The sequence below is a fragment of the Notolepis coatsorum genome, assembly GCF_963971535.1.
Source record: "Notolepis coatsorum genome assembly, contig: SCAFFOLD_272, whole genome shotgun sequence".
Taxonomy (NCBI): domain Eukaryota; kingdom Metazoa; phylum Chordata; class Actinopteri; order Aulopiformes; family Paralepididae; genus Notolepis; species Notolepis coatsorum.
The window spans coordinates 250001-269430 of NW_028170292.1; the positions used below are offsets into that span (position 1 = coordinate 250001).

At 48.2% G+C, this 19430-nt stretch overlaps 1 protein-coding gene across 1 annotated transcript in view; it reads right to left on the minus strand.

The window, feature by feature from the left end:
* Positions 1 to 19430, minus strand: part of LOC311248565 (filamin-C-like) — a gene marked incomplete at its 3' end in the record, with an annotated part of 29349 nt that overhangs the window by 1115 nt on the left and 8804 nt on the right. The window contains 40 exon segments of the mRNA XM_084339428.1: positions 165 to 383; positions 621 to 797; positions 1177 to 1309; positions 2886 to 3001; positions 3160 to 3183; positions 3186 to 3296; positions 4075 to 4344; positions 4469 to 4732; positions 4899 to 5021; positions 5140 to 5292; positions 5397 to 5600; positions 5859 to 6023; positions 6256 to 6429; positions 6698 to 6826; positions 6916 to 7056; positions 7197 to 7296; positions 7864 to 8105; positions 8351 to 8374; positions 8496 to 8685; positions 8800 to 8956; positions 9135 to 9258; positions 9759 to 10087; positions 10356 to 10518; positions 11371 to 11544; positions 12126 to 12723; positions 12909 to 13171; positions 13292 to 13409; positions 13507 to 13676; positions 13796 to 13886; positions 13997 to 14157; positions 14363 to 14486; positions 15233 to 15376; positions 15477 to 15590; positions 16458 to 16651; positions 16759 to 16895; positions 16997 to 17123; positions 17313 to 17450; positions 18428 to 18628; positions 18841 to 19003; positions 19261 to 19338. Coding sequence (XP_084195554.1) covers positions 165 to 383; positions 621 to 797; positions 1177 to 1309; positions 2886 to 3001; positions 3160 to 3183; positions 3186 to 3296; positions 4075 to 4344; positions 4469 to 4732; positions 4899 to 5021; positions 5140 to 5292; positions 5397 to 5600; positions 5859 to 6023; positions 6256 to 6429; positions 6698 to 6826; positions 6916 to 7056; positions 7197 to 7296; positions 7864 to 8105; positions 8351 to 8374; positions 8496 to 8685; positions 8800 to 8956; positions 9135 to 9258; positions 9759 to 10087; positions 10356 to 10518; positions 11371 to 11544; positions 12126 to 12723; positions 12909 to 13171; positions 13292 to 13409; positions 13507 to 13676; positions 13796 to 13886; positions 13997 to 14157; positions 14363 to 14486; positions 15233 to 15376; positions 15477 to 15590; positions 16458 to 16651; positions 16759 to 16895; positions 16997 to 17123; positions 17313 to 17450; positions 18428 to 18628; positions 18841 to 19003; positions 19261 to 19338 — 6727 coding nt within the window.

Below are 19430 nucleotides of genomic sequence, written 5' to 3' on the forward strand. Positions count from 1 at the left end.
TGTTGCTGTGGCGTTTATGCAATGTGTACAGCAATACGAGAGAGGATCACGCAACGCGTATCCGACATCTGAACCAGGGGCGTGCTCGTTTCGTAACGACAACACACTCGCCGTCGGATCAGATCACAGATCAGACGGTGGGTAAACAAACAAATCAAGCGCACCTGTGACTTTGGCTTTGAAGGGGCTGCCAACTATGTGCTGTGGACCGCCGTATTTGATGGTAATGAGATAGTTGCCGGGCGCCATTGGCGTGTAGGTGACTTTGTAGCCCTCGGGACTCTCCTGACAGTCCATCTTGACCTTGGACGGGCCGTCGATGTTGACCGACAGAGCTCCAGAGCCGGCGTTACAAGTGTTGACCACGAAATCTGAAGGTACTCCTGAGAGGAACAGAGAGGGAAGAAAGGAGGGATGAGCAGGTGAAAAAGCATTTATTTGATTCCAAAAGCGAGCAGGGTGTGTGTGTGTGTGTGTGTGTGTGTGTGTGTGTGTGTGTGTGTGTGTGTGTGTGTGTGTGTGTGTGTGTGTGTGTGTGTGTGTGTGTGTGTGTGTGTGTGTGTGTGTGTGTGTGTGTGTGGTGTGTGTGTGTGTGTGTGTGTGTGTACGTCATCATGTACCTGTAGTTCCTCCCTGGAGTCCTGGGCCGTGTGCAGTCACCATGCCGGGGTCTCCAGCCTGTCCTAGCTCTCCCACGCGCACATTGAAGGGGCTGCCGGGAATGTGGCTTCCGTTGAACTTGACGTCTATGGAGTGGACGCCGTTCTCCCGTGGAATGAAGCGGATTGCATTTTTGTCTGGGAAGAGCGATTGAAAGGTGTTTAATGTACATTGATAAAAGGCGATTGGAGTAAAAGCTGAATACCGAGAGTGGAATATATGGTCCAAAGACCAGAGCGGAGCTGCTGCCTCAAATGAAAAGATCTTGTAATATCCTAACTTCAGGAATTCAGGAGGCTGGTTTTCCTATTACAATGGGTTGGCTCCAAGGGTAACAACATGTACACAAGGAATGTGTGGTTGTTTGTGGTAGTGTGGAAGACTACAACAAACTCAATTCCAAAAGTACAAATGTATTCAGAAAAGGTGATCGGATGAGCTGAATTCTGACTTTTAAAACATTGCATCTCTTCGAACGACCTGTCAGGGATGTGGTTGTGGTGTCCGTGGGCTTACCGCTGTCCAGCTCAGTGACGTAGCACTCCTCAGAGGAGCCGGAGGGCGTGTGGACCTTGGCGTCGACCGCACCTCGAGCCCCGTTACGCTGCACCATGAAGGACGCTTCCTGGTTCACCTTCAAATCCTTCTCCTGCAGGAGACATAGGATAACAGCAGTCAGGATGTGTGTGTGTGTGTGTGTGTGTGTGTGTGTGTGTGTGTGTGTGTGTGTGTGTGTGTGTGTGTGTGTGTGTGTGTGTGTGTGTGTGTGTGTGTGTGTGTGTGTGTGTGTGTGTGTGTGTGTGTGTGTGTGTGTGTGTGTGTGTGTGTGTGCGTGCGTGCGTGCGTGCGTGCGTGCGTGCGTGCGTGCGTGCGTGCGTGCGTGCGTGCGTGCGTGCGTGCGTGTGTGTGTGTGTGTGTCTGTGTGTGTTAGTGTACTAAATGAGCGATAGAGAGCATGTGTGTGACTCCTTTAGCCTGAATGATAATAGACATAGCGGATGGGTGATAGAGGTAGAAGGTCAGGGTTCGCAGCAAGGTGTTTATTGTTTGTGCCCCACATGGGGGGCGCTGAGCTGCCTGGCCAGTAATTAAAGATACTGTGATTATTAATTTGGGACAATGCACATTAATCAACATTTTCAGTTTCCACATGAATGTAAATGAGCCAGAGTTAGTTAATGAGCTAATTGTCAAGTCTCCCTGCCTAGCATGCATGTCTTTTGGTGTGGGAGGAAGTAAGAGTAAGAGAGAAACCCAGGCAAACATGGAGAGAACCTGCAAACCCCACGCAGAACCCAGGATGTTCTTGTTGTGAGGCAGCAGTGCTGTGTTATTTTACTTCCAAAGGCACTTGTCAGAAAGTTTTTTAAAGCTTCAGTGAACCAAACACGGCATGTTAGCAGTGTTAACAATCCTAATGGAACGCAAACAGCAGCAGCAACATTTTCCCCCTGAATAAGTGCCTTGTGAGTCGTGATGTGAAATAACTGAATAGAATTTTAAATGTCGGGAAGTCGGGATCTTAAAAATATATCGGTATATTTTTTTACACACATACACACTGATTTGCTAAATGAAGAGAGAGAGTGCCCACGTTAGACAGGGGACGGCTAATCCCACTCATTCAACACTGGATTGATTGCAACCAGTATTATATTAATGAGCATAGTCCTGAGCACTGCTCTAACACAGGCATCCAGTTACACTTCAAGGTCAAAGCACTCATTATCATTACTGACAAGCAACCGCTGACACTGTGTGCTATGTAATGCTGCGGTGATGCTCATTTCCCTGAGGGGATCAATGAAGTATCTATCTTGGGCGTCTGGGTAGTTTAGAGGTAAAAGCACCACAGAAACCTGGGTTCAATTCCCAGTAGCTGTACTTCCGGCTTGGTCAGAGGTTCCAACGAACAAAATTGGGAGGAGTATTAGTCCTGCTCGTCGCATTATGCATGTCGCATTACTCCTAATGGTCGGTCGGGGGCGCCTGTTGAGCTGGGAGGGGATCTGGGTCGAGATAGCGTGAACCTCTGTGCGTGTTACCCTCGCCCAGTGAAACTCCTGGCTGTCAGGCGAAAAGAAGCGGCTGGCTGCTCCACATGTATCGGAGGAGACATGTGGTGGTAGTTCTACATCGTCCCCGGGCAGACAGCGGGGCAGCGCAACGACCAGGACCGTGACACACGGAGGAATTGGCATAACGACTAACATGTGGAATCTCACCTGAAGGCTTGTGACAGTGAGCCTGCGGGCCTCGTCAGACAGAGTGGCGATGGGGACGATGAAGGGGCTGTCTGGGATGTGTTCGTTGTTGAACTTGATTGATACCTCGTAGTCACCTGGGGGACACACAGGTCATTTATTTTCAGGTGTCAAAATAGGAAGGGTGCTGTAAAATGTCTAAAACGACTGACAATATGGAGTATGTATACTATATATATATATTTATTTTTGTATCATTTATTACAAGTCAGTGCATGTACTGTAAGTGTCTCACCTGGCTCCTTCACAATATAGGAGACCCACAGGATCCATCTTTCCTGTCCTCGAAGGAGATCTCAGCCTTGCTGGGTCCCTCCACAGCGATGGACAGCCCACCCGCGCCTGCTTCTCTGGTCCAGATGCTGAACTCAGCTGGGGGGGGGGGGGGGGGGACACACAGGAAGACAGAGAGTGAGGTGAGAAAATTAATCGTGGGATGTAAATCTACCATCTCAGAAAGCCACTGTATCAGGTAAGCCATCGAAACCTCCCACAAGTCAGGAGAACACTGACATTCTGAATGTGAGCTACGGCTGAGCTACCCCCCCTCAGGCTCATGTGTTTTGTACAATTATACATATTTATTGATTAAATGGACAACAAAATCCTACTTCTATCCTACAGACATCTCCAGTTAATGGCAGCCCTAATGTGTTTTTATACATAATCAGATTGTTTTTAGTAATACTGTGCACGAGCATTACACTAGAGGTTCCAGTAGTGGGCAGCTTGAATTGCCAGGTCCTAGAACCAGCGCTCTGGGGAGATCTTTTATTTTTAGAGCATTAACTCTGTGGAATGGCCTGCCTCGGAACCTCTGCTGCATTTACAGTAGATTCACTTTTAAAAAGAATCTTAAATTGTTTTTAAATTGTTTTTAACACTGTAAAGTAATTTTTTGTTTTTGTTTTACACTAATGTCATTTTAGCTATATTAATTGTTACAGTAGGTTCATTATGCATTGTGTGTACTGACTTTTAATAATTTTGTTTTTTGCAATAGTGATTGTTTTTGTGTGTTTTTTTGTGTGTGGACCCCAGGAAGACTAGCTGGTTGCTATCGCACCAGCTAATGGGGATCCCTAATAAAATCAAAAAAATCAAAAAAAATCAAAAAACACTGACCAAGGTATCCGAGTTGATTACTTACTTGCCGCTCCCGCCGTGCCTCTCTCCAGACCAGAGCCTCCGGCGCGGACTTTGTGTGGTCCGCCCTCCCCCATGGGCCCCACGGTGAACTGGAAGGGACTGCCGGGGACGTGCTGGCCCCTGTACTTGACGTTGACCGTGTGGGGGCCCATCTCCTGGGGGATGAAGCGGACGCTGTAGGTGCTGCTCCCTCCGTCCATGATGTCCGCGTCCACCGTCTTCCCGCCCGGGCTGGTCACCTGGGCCGTCATGGCCTGAGAGCCACTCTCGCCTGGAAGGACAGAGGAGGGGACGGGTGGGTATGCCGGTAAGACGTTTGGGTTCATAAGATACATAAAATAACAATACAGAGAAGAAGAAAAACAGTTTTTGGATGAATTCGTGGCCAGTCTCACCTTCGGGTCTGGCGGTAATGCCGGCAAAGCTGCTGAGACTCTCTCTGCCCAGGAAGTCTCCGAACACGTCTCTGAAGGGGCTTCCTCCTCCTCCTCCTCCTGCTCCTCCCAACTGGGTGCTCTCCTCCACGCGCACCTCCCTCTTGGTCTCTCCCCCGCGGACCTTGCTGATCTCGGTGCGCTCCGTGCGCGTGTAGGTGTGGCTGCTGCGCGTGAACGTTCTGGTGTGTCTCTCCTGCGCCGAAACCATCTGGAACCAGTTGCCTAACGGGGAGAAAACGGGGAGGGTTTCAAGATTGTGTTTCAATCACTATAGCTTTCAATGGAAACTGTTGAAAGACAAATCTAGTTTATTTCAATAGTAACTCAGCTGATCAATATTTGTGGTTGACTGCTGCGTTCTGACCACCAGACTGGATCCAGCACTGACCTGGGATTTTGAGGTTGAGGCCACAGGTGCTGCCCACTGAGGCCAGAGAAGAGGCCTGTCTCTTCCTGGTGATACTCTCTTTAATCCTTCCTTCTCCGGTCACCTTCACTGCGAATGGACTTCCTGTGAGGATGAAAGCAAAATTGCATTCAGACATTAAAAAAGCAATAAGGAAATGTATTCAACCCCTTCTTATATAGGCAAAGATTTGATACATTTTCATATACAGTAAGAGTCAGACCTGGGATGTGCTTGTCAGCAAACTTGATGTTGACATTGTAGTTGCCAGGCTCTGTAGGACAGTAGGTTACTCTGCAAGTCCCATCCTCCATATCCTCACAGTTGATATCCACTTTGCTTGGACCCTCAATTGACAATCCTAAGCCTCCATAGCCTAAGGGAGAGAGAAAGATATAGAAAGAGGGTAAGACAAGTTATTTGTTTGTTATGTAATTCCATGCTATTTGCATTTCAAGTTATTCTACGTCCTTATCTTACCTGCGTTCCTTGTATCCACGAAGAACTCTGTGGTTTCGAAGGTGTGGGCCTCCACCAGGCCTTTGCCGAAGGCCTTGACCCTACTGGCCTCGCCGATCTCTGACTGGCCCACCATGATCTTGAAGGGGCTGTTGGCCACGTGCTTCCCAAGCTTCCTCACGCTCACCTCGTGCTCTCCAACCTCCTTCGGAGTGAAGGAGATACCTGTGGAAGAACAACAACAGGTTTTAGAGAGAGACAGAGAGAGAACATGTGTGGGTGCTTAAGGGAGTGTTTGGTTAGTTTTCAATGGATCAGACAAGGATCTAGTAGCTCAATGAATCCATGCCAAATAAAATGTATGCCTTTAGGTGAAAACATCATGTTACGAACACGTTTTTCTGGTATTTCTGTTTTATTCCCTCCCTATAATCCATGGCCATGGTCCCATGGTTCCAGCAGGCTACACTAACAGCGCCTCACCAATGTGCCGGTTGGGCAGCCTCTTCAGCAGACAGGGTTCCTCGTGGCCGGAGGGAGCTCTGATGCTGGCGGTCAGAGAATTCAGATCTGTCTCTGCTATCTTCAGAGACACATCGGCTGCTGTCCCCACGTTCAACTGGGACGTCCTGGTGATGGAGTCATCGCCTAAAAAACAAAGAAGTGAGGTATTAGGTATGCATTATCATTTGATTGACACTATTTATCTATCATTTAATTTCAGAATAATTTACTACCAATTAACTAACACTACCAGCTGCTATCTAACTAACAATGTATTGACAATTTACTCACCACTTACTAAATACAAAACTATTACTAAGTGTAACTATTAAAGGTTTAGCTAATTCATTCCAACGGGTTGTGGGAGATGCCTCACCGGTGATCTTGGCTGTATAGGGGCTGCCGGGGATGTGATTATTGTCAAACTTCACAATGATGCTGTAGTCTCCTGGAGCAGTGGGCAGGTAGGAGACGGTGCAGGTTCCGTCCTTGTTGTCCTTACAGGTGATCTCGGCCTTGGAGGGGCCCTCCACCGCCAGAGACAGACCGCCTGGGATGGAGAAGATATGCTCAGTGATTTAGTTTTTTCAACCATGTTGTGTATTCATCAATATGGTGTGTGTAAAGTGGGAATAATGTCAAAATAGCATTGGTTCGATATATTTAGGTGCTGTATTGGGTAAAAAGCTCGTTTTGAGACTCTGGAAGTCTGATGCAGTACCCTCATTTGAAATGTGGATGAGAGAGCTGGGTGATACCCTCTACTTAGAGAGGCTTAGATAAAAAAAAAATGCAGGACGGAGAAAGGTGTCTCGTACCTTCCCCTGCGTTCTTGGTGACCACGGTGAAGGTGGCTGCCTTGTTGACCATGCCGTAACTCAGACCCGGGCCGTAGGCCGTCACCACGCCGCTATTCACAGCATCTACAAAGAACTGGAGAGGGCTTCCTGAATGGGAGACAGATTATTAGAAATTAGTCTTTGAACAACATCTATATCTTGTAATCAGATAATCAGCGTGAGGTGTGACTTCTGACCTGGGATGTGGTTGCCTTCATATTTGATGTCCATCTCGTGCAGGCCTCTCTCAGTGGGCTGGTACTTGACGGTGATGGTGCCGTCCTTGTTATCGGTGATGTGGGGGCGGGCCGTCTTGCCTGAGGGCATGCGCACCTCACCTACAGGAAAAAGCGAAATGACGTAAGCGCCAGTGTCTCTTAGTACGTGGAACTGGCCATATGTGTGTGTCCTTCAATGTAGAAGTGTCCATATGTGTGGGTGTGTCCATATGGTGTCACCATATGTCAGGGTGTGTCACCTGTGATCTCTCCCTGCTGTGGGGTGAAGGGCACGACTAGGTTCAGTGGGCGGAACAGAGGATCCACACTGTCGCGTGGGACGACTGGCTCGTTTGTGGCCTGGCAGAGAGGAAGGAATCGTTGGTTACACACAACTAAATAACAATGTAGAGGGGAAGGAATCGTTGGTTACACACAACTAAATAACAATGTAGAGGGGAAGGAATCGTTGGTTACACACAACTAAATAACAATGTAGAGGGGAAGGAATCGTTGGTTACACACAACTAAATAACAATGTAGAGAGGAAGGAATCGTTGGTTACACACAACTAAATAACAATGTAGAGGGGAAGGAATCGTTGGTTACACACAACTAAATAACAATGTAGAGGGGAAGGAATCGTTGGTTACACACAACTAAATAACAATGTAGAGGGGAAGGAATCGTTGGTTACACACAACTAAATAACAATGTAGAGGGGAAGGAATCGTTGGTTACACACAACTAAATAACAATGTAGAGAGGAAGGAATCGTTGGTTACACACAACTAAATAACAGAACGGCCATAGTACAGCTAGCAAAGTACTCAATATGTTTAGTACAACTCTGTTAGATATATAACTTGTTGTCCGATGTCCGTACAATATTACTAGGTATAATATACCTAATATCCCGGTACTCACCATAACGTGGAAGGGGCTCTTGGGGACGTTCTGTCCTCCGAAGCGGATGGTGATGACGTATTTGCCGGGCTGGGGGGCCGTGTAGTAGATGTCGAAGGTCCCGTCGTGGTTCTCGACCACGTCCATGTCCAGCTCCATCCCCTCAGGGGTCTGCACCTTGCAGGTCACCTTGCCTTTCCCGGCTGCCTTGGCGTCCACTGTGATGACTGTGTCCTCTGAGGTCTGGAGCTTCTGAAGACTCGCTGTTAGGTGGATTGAGAGAGAGAGAGAGAGAGAGAGAGAGAGAGAGAGAGAGAGAGAGAGAGAGAGAGAGAGAGAGAGAGAGAGAGAGAGAGAGAGAGAGAGAGATATTGAGGAGATGAGAAGGTGATGGCATGAAGATACTTTACTTTGTTTGTCCAAGGGAAGCAACAGTTGTGATTTGAGGATCGAGAAAAGGGGGCAGGGTTTGAAAATGCATTTTGTATATACAGAAAGAGTTACTCACACATTCCATGGCCTCCAATGGACACTGGAAAAGACCAAAGAACACAAAAGCATTAGTATACTGACAAAGATATATGAAATCCACCCATACAGTATATAACCATTTTAGTTACTGAAATCCAACGTATTCTGCTGGCTCCCCGTACCTGTGAGTAGACACTTGCTGGCGTCTCCGGTGGGCAGGGACTGGATGTGGTACGGGGAGTATGGGATCTCATCCCCTCCGTATTTGATGGTGATGGTGTAGGGGCCGGTGGAGTCTGGCACATAGGACACAGTGTAGGTGCCGTCCCTGTTGTCCAGGATGGTGGCTTTCTTGGGCTTGCCCTCTGGGTCCTGACGGCAAAGAATATCATGGAATTAGTACAGTTCCAAAGGTCGAATTGAGGTCAGATGTAGCTTGAGGTTTTATTTCCGTAAGGAGAGGTGAACACAGCTGTGAACTCTCACCAGAATCTGCACAGTGAGAAGTCCCTCCCCGGCGTCCCGGGCGTCGATGGTGAACTCGACGGGCAGGCTGGCAGACACACCTTTGGTGTCGAGACCGGGCCCGCTGGCACGCACCTTGCTGGCGTCATGGCCAGGCTGAGACATCACCTTAAATGGACTGTGCGGATGGAGATCATAAATATAATATGAATAATAAATAAAGAATTATACGTGAACATTTAAATAATACAAATAGTAGTAATAATAATAATAATAATTTCACCTGATCCAATAAGAAACATTACATATTAGCACGAAGAGATTCATGCTAAATGTATCTTTTCCTGTGGTCTTACCTGTGTGGGACGTCCTGATCTGCATACTTGACGGCCACAGTGTAGGGGCCGTCCTGACCTGGCGTATAGTGCACTGTATGGGTGCCGTCACCATTATTCTTAACACCAACTGGCTCCGCAGTACCTGGAGACAATATAGTATGGGACATAATGATATGACAGGACGTTTCTTGATATCATATCCTGGTATTGTGTGCTTCTCGACATAAGTGTATCTCCCAGGGTTCCCACAGACATTGCAAAATGAAATTCAAGGACTATTAAGTACTTTTCCAAGCACTATTTAAAATGTTCAAGGATGTCACTCGAAGGATACAATTAACTTTTAAATGCTGTTTCTTAAGCATATTCTTGGCCTGCTTGCTAGCTAGAGCAAGCTAGAGCATTACACGCAAAGAAATGAGGAAAAGCAGTTGGAGCACACGAGACAGCGACTCGTCAGATTTTATTAAAACATGGATGAACAAAACGGTGGTTCTTGGTTGATTTTAATTTCAAGGGCTTTTTAAGCACCTTGTTAAAAAATTGGCTGTTTTCAAGGAATTCCAGGCCTTGACTTTTCTTTGTAAAAAATCAAGCACTTTAAGCACTTCAAGGACCTTGTGTGAACCCTGATCTCCTTACCGGTGGGGCCGTAGAGCTTGACTTCCAGCGGGGCCTGTCCAGCTTGGCTGCAGTCTACAGTGAAGGTCTGAGGGACGTGGGCCCTCACGCCGGTGCCCAGGCCTGGACCAGAGCACTTGACCTTGCTGGGGTCCACGGGGTCTCTCACTGGGACGCGGAAGGGGCTGCCCGGGATGGGGTGGCCTCCGTAGTTGATGTTGACGTCGTAGTCGCCGGGAGTGAAGGGAACATACTCCACGCTGCAGCTGCCATCTTTGTTGTCCTTGCAGGACATCTTGGCCTCTGAGGCTCCCTCGATGGTCAGGCCCAGGCCTCCTGTGCCGGCGCCCCTGAGGAAGGAAGCAACATCATCAGCAAGTAAAAAAAAGTATGTAAAAGAGGAATATACAATATACAATACAATATACAGTCTAAAATACAGCCTAAGTACAATCTAATCTTCTGGGTGATATAAGGGAAGTGGTTAAGCTTTCCAGTACTTCAATGGATATTAAATGGATATTCTCCAATCAAATACGATCTTAGTTAGCATACGGATGTCATAAATGTGAGCACTATATCCCTGTGTGATTGTTTACCATCAGCATGAGTTCCTACCTGGTCTCCACAGTGAAGCAGTTGGCCTGGTTGGTGATTCCTCCCTCCAGACCTGGTCCAAAGGCTCGTACCCGGGTTGGGTCGCAGCCCTCCACCACAGACACTCTGAAGGGACTCTTGGGCACGGCCACGTCGTCATACAGCACCTCGATCAGATGCATTCCTACACACATACACACATGCAAATTAGGCTGTAAGTGTGATACCTCTCCTGTCTGCGCGCTTGTCAAAAGCGAGCAGATATTTTTCTGGTATTGCAACTTGCTTTGAACTAAGTGCCAAACAAATTCCCTTTCAGGGAAAGAAAAACAGCTGTTTATTTATAAAAGATGCTGTCCTGAGCGCAGAGGCTCTTGTGAGTATACACGGCATTACATCTGTACCCATTTGTTATTCTGTTACAACATTTCCCTGACAGCGCTCTCTCAGTAGGCCTGTATGTCGGCTTCATAGACCCAACGGTATAATATTAGAACATGTCTGGTGGCAGTGCCCTGTAATATCTTGTGCTATAGGACTCTATTAATATCCTCTGTTATCCCCTCCCACCCCCCACCCACGCTGTATTGCTGAATGCTCCCTGTCCGCAGCACACATACCTGCCTGGTTAAGAGCCTCTGTTCCAAACCATTCTCTATTTATAATATAGTGTGTTGCCTGCCCCCCCCCCCCCCCCCCCCCCCCCCCCTCTCTCTCTATCTCTCTCACTCTGTCTCTCAGCTCTCTGCCCCTCACACCACTGTTCCACTGCATCATTCTGTATTTATACCCACTCTCTCTCTCTCTTTCTCTCGCCCCCTTTTAGTCCCATATGGACCCCACACAAACACCTGTTGGTCATTCCTCTCTGTCTGTCTGTCTGTCTGTCTATCCCTCTGTCTGGATAACACGTGCAGTTCTGTCTTCAGATGGTTAGGCTTTTACTATATTACTTTGTTATTAATTTAGTGGTTGATTCAACCAATATGGGACTAAATAAAAAAAATAGTGAAATAATGTCCTCCATGGTTCTTACCGTCCTCGAAGGCGGTGTACTCCACTCTGTACGTGCCGTCTCCCTTCTCTGTGACGAAGGCGTCCGTGTTGGTGCCTGAGGGGTTGATGATGCAGACCTTCACGTGGCTGCCACCCGTCTTGGTCAGGGAACGGGCGTCCACGATGAAGTGGGTTGTGACCTCCCTAAGAACCCCTGGGGATGTAGAAGACCGCAAGTTAGATTCCTAGTAGGGATGCTCGATATTGGCTTTTTTACCGATACTGATATACCGCTATTGTCCAACTCTTAATTTCTGATACCGATATCAACCGATATCAACCGATACCAATATATGCAGGGTTTCCCCCCCCAAAAAACTGAATAACTTCAGGTAATTAACATTACATATCTCTTGTCGTGTAATTAACACAACATTATGCATACTTTGACAATAAATAAAATAATAATTAGTTCTTACTTGCTTGCCTGGGTAAATAAAGGTTAAATAAATGTAAAAAAAAAAAAAAAAAAATGTAAAGATTGAAAACCGATACAGATATTTTCCGATATCACATTTTTATGCCAATATTGGCCGATAATATCGGTAGGCCGATAATATCGGACATCCCTAATTCCTAGCCATGTGAGGTGATACATCAAGAGACCCCAGGCTTAAAATTAACCGATTCTGTTTGTGAACTAATTCATACTATAAATTGTCAGCCAAAACAGAAAGTACTTCCGGATGTCAAGGGGTTACTTTCATGTCCAGTTGCACGACCGGGGGGTCTTACCTCTGGGCTCCACTCCGGGCCCGAAGACTTGCACCCCACTGGTGTCCACAGCAGGCTCCACCTGGAGGACCTTGGGGAACTGGGGGATCACGTGGCCACCGTACTTGATGGTGATGGTGTGGGTGCCATGGAAGGGAGGCGTATAGGTCACGGAGAAGGTCCCCTCTGCAGTCTTCTGGATGTGCACCTCGGCCTGAGCTCCGGTCTCCGACACAATCTCGATGGTGAGCTCGCCCTCCCCGCCCCTGGTGCAGTCCACGGTGAAGGTGGCCATCTCCCCGGCCTTGGCCCTCTCCAGACCGGGCCCGCTGGCGGTGACCTTGCTGGAGTCGAAAGCAGGGCGCACCAGCGCCTTGAAGGGAGAGCCGGGGATGTGCTGCTCCGCGTACAGGATGTTGATGGCGTACTCGCCGGGCTCGGTGGGCAGATAGGAGACGGAACATGTGCTGTCGCCGTTGTCCTGGCACTCCATCTTAGCCTCGCAGGGACCCTCCACGGTCAGGCCCAGCCCGCCGGCGCCGGCTCCCTTCGTGTCGATGGAGAATGGAGCTGGTTTACCCACAATGCCTCCCTGAAGACCTGGGCCATAGGCTCGGACCTGAAGGACATAGACAATAGAGATGAGTTGTGAAGTTGTTGTTGTTACTGTTTCGTGTTGTTGTGTCAGAGAGGTCATTTATATGTACCAGTGAACAGAAAACAGATCCCAATATCGAGGGCCCAAGACGTGGACAGTTCTCAACATAGTAAACAACACAGCACGCCGTTCTCATGAACACTCACCTTGGAGGGATCGGCAGGCATGACCCCCTCCACACCGAAGGGACTTCCCATGACAGGGTTACCGTCGTAGCTGACGTCCACCTTGTACTGCCCCTCCTCTGGGGGAATGTACTTCACAGAGTGAGCACCCTTGGCTTTGTCTGACTCCAGCTTGCATGGGATGGGTCTGCCAGAAGGCGAGGTCATCTTCACACTCACATCTCCCAGCCCACCAGCACCCTGACTGTTGACCGTGAACTCCTGGTCCTTTCCGACCTCCACCTCTGAAAAAGGCAGAGACGTGGAATGGTTCAAATTCACTTATTTATCGATTTTCAACTTAATTTGTAATATTAATTAGAATAATGGCACCCATTCAAGAGTAGAGTTATATGTTTACTTACGGGTGTCCAGTCCCTCCACTTTGACCTTGCTCAGATCCAGGGGAGGGGCCACTGTGATGTTGAAGGGGCTCTTGGGAACGGGATCTCCTCCGTGAGTCACTGAGATGGTCATGGTACCCTGAAAAGAGGAGATGGATAAAGGGGAGTGTTACTGTAAATAATCCCCATTATCCTCCTGTACTGTTGATGGACTCCAGCTTCAGGGGTGACCCCACCTCCAGCAGCGCGGTGTACTTGACGGTGTAGGAGTAGTCGTGGTTGTCGATGATCTCAAAGTCGCGTACGGCCTCTCCCGATCCGGCCACTGTGAAGTGCACGTCTGGTTTGGCCTTGCCTGCTCCCTTGGTGTAGATGGTGAAGTGGGTGGGGGTTCCCGCCTCCACGCCTAGAACACACAAGCCTCATTGTCAGCGAATGCAGTTCGACTGAGATGAGCTCTATGGCAACAACGTGCTGCTGTGTCGTTTGTGTGGGCTTCTTTTGTCAATCATTATGTGTCCTCACCGGTCTTGTTGAGTCCAGGGCCCTCGGCTCTCACCTTGCCCGCATCGTGGGAAGGATCCACCTTGACTTTGAATGGACTGGTGGGAATTTCCTGCGCCAGACACGAGATCTCATTAATGACTAATGAAAAACACAAGCATGCCTAATGTCATTTAGCGCACTCTAAAAGCGCCACTCTGTACCAGCGACGGTCAATGTTACCTGGTCAGCGAACAGCACCATGATGGTGTAGCGGCCGGCTCCAAGGGGAGTATACTTGACGGTGAAGGTGTCGTTGTCATTCTTGATGATGTCAAAGTCAATGTCTGCCTCCGCAGGTCCGACCACTCCAGGGGCACACTTGATTCCAATACTGATGTCCCCTAACGGTGCACAGGAATAACAATTTAGTACACAGGGGTCATTAAAATCACGAAATAAGCAAACACATGGACAGTAACACCAATATCGTAATCTTTAATCATACATTCCAAATATTTTTGATGGTGATGGTGTAGGGGCCGGTATCCTCATTTCTGTCCTCATCTCATCAAAATGCCCACATTTTCTCTCTCTACACACCCTCACCTTGCCCGGCTTCGCCACAGTCTACAGTGAAGTAGGTTGGCTCGTTGGCCTTGAGGCCCGTCTTCTCCACTCCAGGCCCGTAGACCTTCACCTTCTCTGGATGGCAGCCTTCTCCAACCATCACCTAGCGGAGGCACACCGTACTTAGGAGTGGAGCAATAAGGCTGAAGCAGCTCTACTGCAGACTTCTCCAGTCATCTATTCCTGGTATATTATAATTGTGTGTGTGTGTGTGTGTGTGTGTGTGTGTGTGTGTGTGTGTGTGTGTGTGTGTGTGTGTGTGTGTGTGTGTGTGTGTGTGTGTGTGTGTGTGTGTGTGTGTGTGTGTGTGTGTGTGTGTGTGTGTGTGTGTGTGTGTGTGTGTGTGTGTGTGTGTGTGTGTGTGTGTGTGTGTGTGTGTGTGTGTGTGTGTGTGTGTGTGTGTGTGTGTGTGTGTGTGTGTGTGTGTGTGTGTGTGTGTGTGTGTGTGTGTGTGTGTGTGTGTGTGTGTGTGTGTGTGTGAATATGCAGTGTTCAGGGGTGTAACAATCTCAACAGATTAAAAAAACGATGTTCAATACAGATTATTTAGATTTCAACTGTATTGACGATTCTTATTCTCTCTTCCTCTTCCCTTGGTCTCTAGTTTTTATTTTATTTCCATCAGTTTAACTGGTGGTACGGTATGGGTACTGCTATTAGCATAACGTTTAAGGCTCATTTTCATTATGTACACCTTTTCTCTGAGCCAAACCAAAGTGTGTAGTATGTGTGTAATATATAATTAGAGCACTATAATACTATAATGCAGAATGAATACATTTTAACGCGTAAATCAAATCAAATCATTACAACAGTGTGTGTGTGTGTGCGTGTGTGTGTGTGTCTTACCCTGAAGGGGCTGTTGGGTATGTTGACATCCCCCCAGGTGACGATGATGGTGTGTTTGATGGGCTTGCTTGGCGTGTAAATACACAGGAAGGTGCCGTCCTCCTTGTCAGTGATGGTGATGTCTATGGTGCAGCCTTCAGTGTCCTGAGAAGGATACAAATGCATGTCAGCGGTGCTCCGGCCAGGACTGCTGTGTTCTTATGAATGAATAATGCACAGCTTTGGTGAATGCTGCTTCCAATACCTGGGCATAGATCCTGAGGTGACTCTTTCCAGCCATACGGGCATCAATGGTGAATTCAGTTGGTTTGTTTACAATGACACCGGTAGGCTGCAGGCCTGGTCCGAAGGCTTTCACCTGCAATAAGAAGAGAACATTTGAATGCGTGTACATATATATGCATTTTGTGACTTGACACCATGATCTGCTATGTCCTTAGGTCAGAAACAACTCTATATAATGAGAAGACAGGGAAGTTGTGCGACAGTAACAAAACGAATTAATACAGAAGATAATTAAATGTGATGTTATTTTATGTTGAGTAAAATTGTAATCTACAGCATTTTGAGGTAAAATGTCAGTTTTAAAGATGTTTCAAATTAATCACGACCTCTGCAGTGAATGTAGTGAGTAGTTGCCATGGTAACTAAGGACTCTGTGGCAGAAACCACTGGATGACTCATGTGTAGAAGGGGTCAGGTCTCGTTAATCTTATTAGTTGCAGATTTCTCTTGTGGCGAGACTTTGCTTAGGCATAGAGTATAAAACTGTTATTGGTGGGGCGGTCAGGTGGCATAGCGGAGATTGCGTTCGTCTTGGCTGGCCGTTCACACTAATACAATTGGCTGTATTAGAGGGTGGGAAAGCTGGCGGGGTGGGTCCGGGTTGTTGTAAACAGCGACTCCTACAGTTCGGTCGGGGCGCCTGCTCAGCAAGGATAGGATCTAAGGGGGGTAGTGTGATCCTTCCACACGTTACACCCTCTCAGTGAGAGTCCGTGCTGCCAGGTGAAAAAGAAGCGGTTGATTGGCTAGACGTGTGTCGGAGGAAGCATGTGATAGCCTCCACTCTCCCAGACCGACTGTGGGGGGTAAATGCGCAGCGACCAGGAAGGGGATTGGGAATTGGCATAACGACTAACATTGGGATGGGAGAAAAATCGGAGGAAAAAGGAGGGGGAAAAAGATAAAAAAGAAAAGAAAAAAAATTATTGGTGGAGCTCACCTTCTCAGGGAAGACGTCATTGGCTGCGGGGAGGATGTGGGCCATGAAGGGGCTGTCCTTGATGTCCTCATCGTCACAGATGACGTGGACAGCGTAGTCGCCAGGCTCAGTGGGCCAATAGCGCACATCGCAGGAGCCATCGCCCTTATCGTCACACTCGATCTTAGCCTGGGATGGTCCTTCGATGGAGAAGCCTAGACATCGAAAAGAAGAGGTGGTACATTCAGATTTATCCCAATCTCCACCTTTTGTACTGTGCTGACTCGACCGTCCAAGAATGACCATTGGTCATACGACTTACCCAGAGTTCCCACTTCAGTGCCGATGGCCTCCACCACAAAGTCAGCTGACTTGCCCACCATGCCGGTCTTCAGCCCTGGACCCCAGGCTCTCACCTTCTGAGGACCTACCTCAGCACTCACCTCCACCTCGAACGGGCTGCAGCACACACACACACACACACATTCATCATTAATGAACAGCTAAAGGACAGTAGGAGTTCAGTTAATCTGTAGGTTGGTATGAATCAGAGTCCTTACCTGCGTGGGATGGGCTGTGCTCCCCAGGTGATGCTGACTGTGTATTTACCCGTCTTGAGGGGGTGGTACTCACACTCGTACACCCCGTCTCCGACATCTCGCACCTTCACCGGCTCCTCTGCTCCAGCTGGTTCAGTGACAGGAACAGAACAATCAATCGATATTGATCCTCAGCGATTTTAAAATACATCTTCTATGTATTTTATCAAGTACAGATGCACTTGGAACATGGTCTAAGCCAAGCGTAGACAATGTATAGGATATAGTGTAGGAGGGAAAGGGTAGGAGGACGAGAGGAGAGAGCTTTCTGACTCACTTGGGCCTTTAACTGAGACGTGAAGCTCTCCGCTGCCAGCTCCCTTGGTGAAGACTTTGAAGTCGGCCACCTCCTTCACCCGCACTCCCTTAGGCTGGAGGCCTCTGCCTGTGGCCCTGCAGGCGTTGGCGTTGACGGCTAAAGGGGGTAGAGCAGAAAGAAACAAAGGGTTAAATGGAGAAACGTTCTGTGAGCTAAAAGCTAAGCAGCAGCTGGTTGATGGCAGTGTTAGTAGCACAGACACAATGTTTCATTCACCATAAAACCACCGACTGGCTGACTGACTGAACCTAGACAGGAGAGGCCATGATAAATCAAATTGATGCTATTATAAAATAACATAATACAGAATACTGTATCGGAAGATACTGTAAGCCATTTGAGAGTATTGAGGCAGAATCTGTCAACATTTTCAGTCAGTCAGAAATGTTGGCTGTAGCCAAACCATACATTGGAAAATGCAACAAACATTCAGAATGAACTTGGATATTGATGCAAACAAAAGGAATCCTTCAGGATAAATCGATATAGCAAGCAAAAACACATTTCACAATGAAATATCTTTTTGAAATTAAGAAGACGGTAATCTGTTGACTTTCACAGATCATGACTCGTAAAACATCAAACATCAAGCTGCCGTACGCCAGGAGACAGAGGAGACGACCAAGCACAGCATATAGAATCATTGCAATCGGAGGGCAGAGCGGTGCCCCATTCTCAGGAAGCATACAGGTGGATCTGCAGGCCATGGCATAGGGGAGGGGGTGGCGCCCAGCGAGCATGTCTGAGCAACGGGCACAGGCTCCACCCAGGAGACCATACTAACTTGGTCGGCCAGGAGGCTTGGGGGGTTGAGCCCCCTTCTTGCCCTTCACTCCAGGAGGGGCGCGCACTGATTGAGGGCCTATCTGCACTGGGATGCCAGTGGGAAGAGCAACGGACGGAGCTAGAAATGACAGACAGGATGGGTTAAGGTCCGGTGTCTGCGGTCCCAGGGACGCAGGGACGGTGACGATGGCGGTGGTTGTGAGAGGGACATGTCACCCTGGCAGTAACAGCATGTCAACAACACTGATTTGTGGGACAGTCCTTTATGACGGGGACAGATGGCTCACCTTCTGCGATGTTGACCGTGTATGGGCTCTTGGGGATCTCCTGGCCTGCAAACAGCACGTGGATGGTGTGGGGGCCCTGCATCAGGGGCCGGTAGGTACAGTGGAAAACACTGTCCCCCTTGTTCTCCAGGATTAACTCCACCGTGTCCTTTTTACCCTGAGGGTCGACGATGACCACGCTGACGTCGCCATTACCGGCACCTGATCACAGAGTCACAAATACAGTTGTCAGTTGTCGCACGAGGAAGTGAACCACATAGCCTCGAGCGTATTGAGTAAATATATGTAAATATTTTTTTGGAAATTCACAAACCATTTATATTGTATTTGGCATCTCTTCTGCATGTACATGTGTGTCTCTATGTGTGTTTGTGTGCATTCCATGTAATGTGACTGTATAGCCTCTTTCTCACCGGCGGTGTAGATGTCAAAGTGGGCAGGCTTGTTGGCCACATTGCCTGTAGCCTCCAGGCCCGGCCCCCTGGCATGGACCTTGCTGGGGTCTCCCATGGCCTTAGCCACATTCACTGTGTAGGGACTCTTGTCAATGTCCTGACCAGCAAACAACACTTTAACCTAGGGAAGAAACATGTGCAAAATACCTTTTAGAGAATTGACCTGTCTCAAACCCTGCCCTCTTTTCTTGATCCTCCAATCACAACTGTCGCTTACCTCGGACAAACCAAGTTTGTCCGAGGTAAGCGACAGTTGTGATTGGAGGATCAAGAAAAGAGGGCAGGGTTTGAGACAGGTCCATTGTCTGGTATGTATTGTGATCAAAAGCAGGACTCGTTTGACAGTGGAGCAGTCAGTCAGGAGTGGTGGCCTCTCACCTTGTGGACACCTTCCACCTTGGGCACATAGGTGACGGTGTACGTTCTGTTCTTGTCATTGTTGGGCTTCACCGTAGCCTGGGGAAACGAGAACAGTGAGCAGTCAAGCAGTGAAACACCTAAACTGGGCACTGACACATCGGCACAGGTAAATTACCAGGTCACCAAAA